A 9,362-nucleotide genomic window follows, 5' to 3' on the forward strand; every position below is an offset into this window, starting at 1 on the left:
CGTACTCGTTGGAGTTAGCCTTTCACATTCGGCGGATCACTGATTATCATCTTGTTCGCCCTTTTAGCTTTCATTTTTACTTAGAACTCTCTCACCTTAGGCATTTGAACTTTAGCGCGCCCAATCTACTTTGACGAATCGCCATTTCAACTCTAGTTCATCGACCTACCTTGAATATTTTCAATCATGGACAGTTTCAACTTCGCTGAGGTTAGGCCAATTGGGTGACCCACCCTTTTTGTTAGTCGACTACCAGTTGGGAGTTTGTACTACTCTCAATGTTTTTGGCCTTTTTTTCCCATGTATTCACCTGTGCCTTGTCCTTCAGCCTTTATAACTGCAAAACATCAAATTATCATCAGAATATGACACAAATAGGAATTGAGGAAACTATATGTTGAACTAAAAAGACCTAAAACATGAGTGGAAATCTCCTACTCATCAACTCTTTTGCATGTCCTTAAGTAAATCAAGAAAATATTTAGTTTAACAAGGGTGTCTACAATAGTTCTCAATGTGAGTTAACATGCAGGTGTCACCACAAGACTACTAACAAGCATATGCAATGACTCAAACATGTTCAAGAAGCTTCAAATGATGACTAATCGATATCAATACAAGCTCAAGCTCACTCATGCTCTCCAATAATGCAAAATCATGCTTCAACAAAAGCATTTAAGTGCCCTCACCTAAAACTGTGTCCATTCTCTCATAAATCATATCAATAAAGAAGTTAGAAATTAATACAACTCTCACACTCTGAAAGAGAAACACATGCAAGTTTTGTCTTATAGGTTTACTCATATTTTACAATTATCACACAGCCTAATTTATGCAAGATCTCAAGGGTATTTTAAGGCTTGTAATGGGGCAGAGGGTAAATGTATGGTCAATTTGGCTTAGTGAATTCACCTTTTCAAAGCATTGTTGTACTGATCTTCACCTTTCTCAAGTTCTTTTCATTCTTTTCACTTGGAGACTCGCACCTCAACTTTTCACTCAAATTATTGGACACCCTTTTTATTTTGTCGTACATTAGTTTTCATTTCAATTTTCAAGCTGTTGATCCTCATTTAATTTTTTTTATCAGGAAAGGTTCCTTCTTTTTGGAAAAAATGTCAAGGTTTGAGCCTCACTTTTCTTTATTTACTTTCCAGTTGAGTTTCTCTTCTCCTTTCTTTCCATACCCTCAACTTAGGATTTTGGTGTAAGTTGGATATTCAAACAAACCAATGCTTAGAAAAAGATTTATGGGTGAGAAATTTTGAACAATTTGGCTTAATAGATTTCAACAAGGTTGACAACAAATAGTTTAGGTTCAACTGGGGCCAAGATGGTTGCAGACCCTCACAAGGTAATCACAAAAGGTATGAGTAATTGGGTTTCCTCTCAAAATTCATGCCCAAGACCATTTCTTGAATTCACAACAGCTAGACCATTAGACTAACAAGACAAATTCTATGATTCAACAAACATGTTTTTAAGTACGAACTCACCACACATAGCACTTCAAACATAATTATTTAACATAGCTCTACAATATCAAGAATCTTGTGTGCGATGTTTATTGCAAGGCTCACATCAATATGCAGCTAGGCAATATAAGAATCAAAAAGATCGTTCAAAAGCAAAGCCACACCAATTTCTTCTTGCAACATCAACACAACACACCTTTATCATCATGAGTAGTATCCAAGACATCGATATGAGACGCAATCGATCCTCAAACATCAACAATGAATACACAAACATTATCAATAATTTCAAAACTCCAAAATTATGGGGTAATGGGTAGAAAGACAAAATTGATTCAAAACCATCAACTATCATAAAAACCTTATCAAAATACTACAATATATCAAAATAAAGCTCAAATAACACAAAAACAATCCAAAAAGGGGAATATAGGCACATGTGGCCTCACCCCACCAAAACAAATTACCAGTGTCCTCAGTGCTATTAAAAGTCATTATGGGAGGAGAATGAGAAAAATATCCCCTTAACATACTATGCTTGTGAAGTACTCTGATCTTGATGCTCGGAGGAGACGACATTATCTCGGGCATCAGTACCTGACAAAACTAAAAGAAAAGGCTACACAGTAGCATCAATCGGTGCATCAGTGCCCTACACATCTGTTGGTGGAGTCTGAAGAAAACCCACTAGTACCGTCTGTTGAAGTCTCCATATGAGATCTATCTAGTGTAGCCTACACTATCGTCTCCTCAATGTCCTGTAGCTCTATTGAATCTCAATTATCACATTCTCATTGTCTCTCATGAGCTTTTCCTTATATGTCTCCTCAACAACATCATCATCACCAACATCATCCTCAACATTGGTTGGCTGCTCAGTTATGCTAGTAGGTGCATCAGCTCTCAGCTCGAAATGGGCCACTATCTCAGGCATCTCAGTCAAGGGAACCTCACCCTACAATATAGTGATATTGGTGGACCTCAGCTAGTCCACATCATCCCTAAGGGTGGCTACCTCTCTTCTCAACTCAGCAAAATCTATGGAGTTGTCCTCACTCTTCTCTCTAGCCTCCACTCTAGCAGTGGTGAGGTTGTCCAACCTCTCCCCATACGATGCTAGAGTGGTCTAGTGTATGATAATATCACCCCTAACAAGGAAAATCTCATCCTTAATCACCCTCTCAATAATCTTATGCATCTGTCTCTATCCTAGACACCTTAGCATTTGTAGAACGGGCAAGGTTACCTATCTAGTATATCAAGACCTGGGTCAAGGAAGGATGGGATGCATGGGTAGATGTAGATGAGGTAGAGAAAGTGGATGAAGTAGAAGTACGGGATGAGGCTGATGAGTACATGATTGCTCTAGAGAAGGAGTAGGATGAGCAGCATCGACCTCAAGAAAAGTAGGATCTACCATAGGAGTAGTGCCTGGTAATGGTGGATTTCTATGAGTTATGTCATCTCTCAAATAATTTGCCTCAATCCTACAAATGTCGTTGGACGAGGCATGAGTTGTAACACCTCAAACTTGGAAAAAGGTTAAAGTGAACTAATGAGAAATTCCACAAGCCTAAAATAGGCGAGGGACCCTTTAACAGACCCTAAACGGTCCGTTGAGGGCACCACTGGTCGTTTAAGGCAAGTGGATTGGCTGTTTAGGGTTGCCTGGACTTGGGGTCACCTGGACGGCTCCCTAAACAACAAGTATAAAGTTGTAACGACAATTTAGGATAAGTTGCCCAGCCATCCAAGGTTGATAAAGAAAGAACATTTAGTTTCTTTCTCCAAAATTGATATACCAACTTGTGAAAATTTTCTTTCTAGAAAGATTACACGTAAATCATTTGAAAAGGTTATTTGTGGTCTAGTGGATGTGAGGGTAACGTCTAGTGTTACATATTTCATTACACTTATTGATGATTTCACGTGCTTTGGTTATGCTTATCTGATTTCTCTTAAATCTGAAGCACTTCTTTAAAAGAATTACGAATGAAGTTGAAAATCAATTCGATAAAAGCATAAAGGCTTTAAGAACTAATAGAGAATGTGAATATTTTTCAAACAAAATTAAAAAATTATGTACTGAAAAAGAAATTACAAGACTCTTAACTAATGCTTATACACCTCAACAAAATGGTATAGCCGAAAGACTAAATAAAACATTGTTGGACAGGAAAATGTCCATGATGGCACATGAAAATTTGTCTATCTCTTTCTAGGGAGATGCATTATTGAACATGACCTACATAATGAATAAAGTGTATTCGAAATTAGTATCTTCTATTCCTTATGAACTATTGATTGGCCGGGAAAAAACCTGAATGATGTATAACCTTGAGATAATGTTGCATATTTTAAAGATTATTTTGGTGAGTTTGTTAAACTAAGTCCAAAAGAATTATACATATTTATAAGATACTCTGAACACTCCAAAGATTATTTATTGTAGAATCGAGGGATGGGAGTATAATGAAATCGAATCACAAGATTTCAAATTTCCAAAAAATGATTTTTCCAAAAAGGTGAAACAAAGGATAGTGAGTCTCTTTACAAAATGATGAATTCAAAAGACCAGATAATGTCGTCGCAGATACTTGATAAACCAATGGATCAAGAAATGGTTCCTGGTCCATGTGGAAGTTTTGAATCTCAAAATTCTATAGAGGAATGTGACCATCAACTATGTAAGAGTACCATAAAAGTTGTACCTAAATGATCTTATGAGATTGATGACTCTGTTTTCTTGGTATCTTCCACATATTTTGTTGAACCTAATTCTGTGATTGAAGCGTTATCAATACCTAGAAAAGATCAATGGTAAAAAATTAAACAAGAATTAAAGTCAATGAAAATCAATAAAGTTTGAAATCTAGTTGACCTTTCTAGGGGCATAAAGTTATAGCGAATATATGAATTCTCAAAGTTAAATGCAAGAGGATGAGTCAATAGAATGACATAAAGAATGATTGGTGGAAAAATGGTATTACTGAATAAACTGGAATAGATTTTGAGGAAACTTTTTCACCGCTGTGAAGTTTATCTCTATATGATAACTTTTGGCTATTGTTGCATGTTTGAATCTAGAATTACACAAAATGGATATGAAAAATGTTTTATCAATGGAGAATTAAAAGAGAAAATCTTCATGGAACAAGCTATAACTTTTGTTGTTAAGGGCCAATTTATGGCCTAAAGCAATCTTCAAGACAATGGTATAGTGAGACAATTTTGTTTGATTTCACCATGATCTATGAAGACCATTATATTTATGTGAAGAAGTCCAATGGAATGTTTGTATTTCTTTCTCTTTACATGATATTTTATTAGCAAAAAATAATATGAAGTATGTAGAACCTGTCAAGTCATGACTCAAAATCATTTGATATGAAATATATGGGTGAAACTGACTTTATATTGGGTGTTAAGATTTTAAGAGATTGTTCCCAATAAAATTTGAGTTTATAACAAATTATATATATATATATATATATATATATATATATAGAGAGAGAGAGAGAGAGAGAGAGAGAGAGAGAGAAGATTTTGGAACTCTTATGAATGAATAGTTGCAAACTCATGGATACACTTGTTGAAGGAGATGAAACTTAGAGCCTTGAAATGTGTCCAAAGACTGAGAAAGAAAAGAAAGAAATGTTTCAAGTTCCATATTCTAGAATTGTTTGGTGTTTGATGTATGCTATGATTTATACTCGCTTAGACATTTGTTATGTCATAGGTTTGGTTAGCAGGTATCAATTTAATCCTTGAGAAGATAATTGAAAAGCGGTAAAGAAAATATTTTGATACCTGAAGGGAACTGCAGATGATTCACTATGCTATAGTGGATATGATTAATTTGTAAGAGATTACACAAATGTTGATTGAGCCAGTGATCAGTGTAATAGAAAATCGACCTCTGATTATGCTTTTTTACCTACTGATGGTGTTATTTCATCAAAAAGTAAGAAACAAACTTGTATAGATCTTTCAACCATGGAATCTAAATTCATAGCTTGTCTATCTGTAGTGCAAAAAGTTGTTTGGTTAAAGAGATTCTTTTAGCATTTGAATATTGCAAAGAATTCTAAGGATCTCATGATTTTATATTGTGATAGTCAAGATGCTTTCGCATATATGAAGGATCCTAAGTATCACAACAGGACCAAACACATTAACATGAAGTATAAATTTATGATAGACATAGTAGCAAGTACACAAACAAATATACAATACATTTCTACACGTGAAATGATAGTTGATCCTTTTACAAAAGTGATATCTAGAGACCTATTTGAGAAACATGTAAATGCTCTAAGTTTGCATAGGATATGATAATATTTATGTCTTGTAAATTAATTTAGTTGTTATAATATTCTCATCATTATAAGACTATTGAATTTATGTTCATATATAATACGCATGTGATAATGTTTTAAAAATAAAGTGTGACAGACAAGTAGTGAGATCGGCTTTCTCACACGAGCACTCTCCTCTTACACCTGAAAACGTGAAGAGATGATTTTTACTAACATGTGATGAATTTTTCTATTAGCCAGATAAGAGTCTCTCTAAGAATAAAAATGAGTTTGAGGATCATTGAAGAGACAACCTAGGGTTAGACATCTAGAGGAGTCTAGATCAAGATCTTTGTGATGTTGAATAATTGAAAGAATGAGACACATGCACCAGTATAAGGTGAAAACATTATAGCACGTGCTTCATACTACATGTGATAATAGACCAATGGGCTGATGAAATAACATTTTCATGCTTCTTCATTGTGTGAGACCCTGAAAGTTATATTAACTTTTCGTTGAAATACCCTTTGACCTTTGACTCTTTCTTAAAGTTTCAATCAGTGTTGCTACTTTAGCATATCACTAATAGCCATGAATGATTCGACAATGCATTGTCTAGGAAATCAGTTGATTTGAAATAGATAGTAGTAGAAAGGGAAGATGATTAAAATGGAAAATTTTACTTGTATACACAAGCCCTCTCTTACACTAACCATATAGGTGTCAAGTATAATTGTGTATATAAAGTTACATATGAACTCGAGTTCACCACATTAAGAGGATTAGGGTTCAGATATGTAACTAGTTAAGTGGTAAGTGATGTCTAGGGTATTGTGAGTAATAACATCGTCATAAATATGGAGAGTTCTTTCACATGTGAATTGATTCCTATATGAAGCTTGTCAAACATTATATGTAAGCTCTTGATTCTCATAGGTGGCACGAACTATTTGTAGAATAAGTTTGGTATCTTGTAGAAGTCGCACTGGCTAGGGTCTTGTCCGTTATGTGCAAAGTGGGAGATGTTAGATTTTGGGTCTTTGGTCGCCCATGTGAAATGACCCGACAATATCCGATATGTTTCAAAAGAGGATCAGACTAAAAATAACTTCTGATGAGAAGTTACTGCAATTTGAATTTATGTGGGAACAGTTTTATAGGAACTGGATAAAAGAAAAGGGCAGTCCCCGTTTCCTCATGAAAACAGACAACAGAAAGAGTGAAAAGGGAAATTCTAAGGATTTATGATCTCCACTATTAATATCTACAACCTACAAACGCATTTAGTTTGTGACATTAACTTTGTTTCCAAGTGAATTAAAGTGGATTTTGCAGCAAATCGTTCTGACTTGTGAATCTTACACTGGTGTAATAAACGGTACATGAATGAAGTAGTATATCTTAAACAAATACTAACAAAAAAATTTGTCACAATTGCTTGTATGGATTCACTCCTATGTATTACTAACCAACAACAAAGGAAGTAATAGATAGGGCTTAAAGGAAGAATGCACTTAGAATCCCTCAAAGTTAATTGCGGAGAAGCATAGAAACTCCGTTTTATAAACATCGTGAAGCATAAGAACTCTTTGGGTAATACTGCTTGTGAAATGAAAAAAATTAGGAGACTCCTACTGTGATGCCGTTAACCGCCTGGAAATAGAATGCCATCACTGCAGCTTACTGTCTTTAACGAAAGGAACTTTTGGTAGTTTCTGAAGAACCTTTTCATCCAAATGGCTGTACTGTCTCTTGAGTTCTTTTTTGGCCTTCTGTGCATAGGTATCTACTTGATCTTCATGTTTCTCATAGAACCATGGTACTGTCAACATCATAACAAATACTGTCCAGAAAACAAATATTCCTAGTTAGTTATCATAGTGAATTGCTGGTGACAAGAACTTATCCTAAACTTCTTAATCTCTTCCTCATTTGAACAATGACAATCTGTTATTCTGTCACTACTGCAGAGGCGGAGCCAGTAGTAGGAGGTTGGGGGTTCTAAATTTCCTTCCTCTTCCTTACCATTGAGCTGTCATTTTGTTAGCTGTTCACTAGTTATTACTTAATTTTTCAGTACAAATATAGGGTTTGGGTTCGTCCGAGCCAACGAACCCCCTCCTAGCTCCGCCCTTGGTCACTAGATATACTAATCAAGAAAAAGAGTTAGTTCGTCCAACTAGAGATCCATGTGTGTCTATTGCATTTACACAAGTATACATAGAAAGTTTTACAATATAAGATCATGAGCTGGAAAATAAGGGAGGTATGGAAAGATCAATAGAACTTACAGATGTAAACAATGGTGAGAAAATCGAACCAGCTGCCAACAATAGATACAATCCACAAAGCTAAAATAGTCTGCAGATTGACATAGTGGGTATTAATTAAGATGAAATTATTATAAAGGTAAGAGAGAGATAGTGGGAGATGAGGAAGGTACATAGAGAAACTTCTTCAAATCCTTTCCAGAAGCAACTTCCCAGAAAAGAGCAAATGCCCAATTGAATCTGTCCCTCAAAAGTAAAGCAACTTGTGTCCACAACTTCTCTGGCAATATAATTTCTGGAAATTCCATAGGAGTCCTGACATTGATCGATCGAGTACAAATGAATATACTTGAATAGGGTGGGAGAGGCGAGAAGCATAATAACTATAAGCATAATACTGCAAGTTTCAAGTCGTCAAAGTACAATTTTTGAAGAGAAAGTGATGTTTTGGAGGGAAATTAGGAAGAACTCACTTGTTGACAAAGTGGGAGATATTTGACCAAAAGAACAAGATGGCCAAGGTAAGTATGAGGGAATGACATATAAATGTGAGCAAATGATAACCAATCCATTCAAATAGAAGCCAAATGACAGTAGCAGCAGCAAGCATCCCAGCTGAAATCTGCTTGTTCCTCCACAGCAAAATATCAGCAGCTGACACATGCAACAATTTTTTTTACAAAAAAACTAATCCTCAATAGACACCAGGAAAGAAAAGAAATATATTTTGCACATATATACAAAAAGTAGTTGTTATTTAAAATATGCTATAATGATAATCCCGCTAAGGGTAAACATAAAAATATAAAATTTAAAGATGTGGAAAGATGTTATGAAGAGTCAAACAAAAGAAGATGGAAGAGATTGAGATGTACGTTTGCCACCGCCTAGAGCTGCATGGACAGGTTTCTGGCGGCCAAAGAGGTGAGACTTGTCATTTGTGGGTTGTCGAAAGTCATCCCCATCGGTGGATGACGAAGAAGAATAATCACGTTGATCTTTCGCTGATGATTCAGGAACAATTTCTTCCACTGGATCGGACATGACTAAAAATATGTTTAAACTTGTAATAACAAAACCTTAATACTTGGATTATATATGCATGCAATTACCAAAACAACAAATAACTCTGAATAGTGAGGGTTGCTTGGATTAATGATGCATCACTTTTTCCTCTTCTTTGCATCTTTCTATGTGTAACAGTCTCTCTCTTGTTAAGGAAACATTCAACAGAGGGAGTAGCGGAAGGGCATAACCATATATCTCCCAACTTTTTCTCTCTATGCACACTTATATGAGTCACACTTGTCCAATAT

General features: G+C 35.4%; 1 protein-coding gene across 1 annotated transcript; it reads right to left on the reverse strand.

Moving 5' to 3' along the window:
* Window positions 1–7,416: 7,416 nt before the first annotated feature.
* Window positions 7,417–9,109, reverse strand: LOC125871207 (reticulon-like protein B5). Its single transcript, XM_049551808.1, has 5 exons — window positions 8,922–9,109; window positions 8,520–8,700; window positions 8,220–8,361; window positions 8,068–8,137; window positions 7,417–7,619 (listed from the first exon to the last, which is right to left on the reverse strand). The coding sequence occupies exons 1-5, from the start codon at window positions 9,088–9,090 to the stop codon at window positions 7,447–7,449; spliced, it is 735 nt and encodes a 244-aa protein (XP_049407765.1). The 5' UTR covers window positions 9,091–9,109; the 3' UTR covers window positions 7,417–7,446.
* Window positions 9,110–9,362: the final 253 nt, after the last annotated feature.

Source organism: Solanum stenotomum, chromosome 7 (assembly GCF_019186545.1).
Source record: "Solanum stenotomum isolate F172 chromosome 7, ASM1918654v1, whole genome shotgun sequence".
Classification (NCBI taxonomy): domain Eukaryota; kingdom Viridiplantae; phylum Streptophyta; class Magnoliopsida; order Solanales; family Solanaceae; genus Solanum; species Solanum stenotomum.

Coding starts and splice junctions, on each gene's coding strand:
- LOC125871207 (XM_049551808.1), bottom strand. CDS start 9,090: ATGTCCGATCCAGTGGAAGAAATTGTTCCTGAATCATCAGCGAAAGAT. Junction 8,701..8,921: donor AGCTCTAGGCGGTGGCAAAC/GTACATCTCAAT, acceptor TGCATGTGTCAG/CTGCTGATATTTTGCTGTGG. Junction 7,620..8,067: donor TCTCACCATTGTTTACATCT/GTAAGTTCTATT, acceptor TTTTCTGGACAG/TATTTGTTATGATGTTGACA.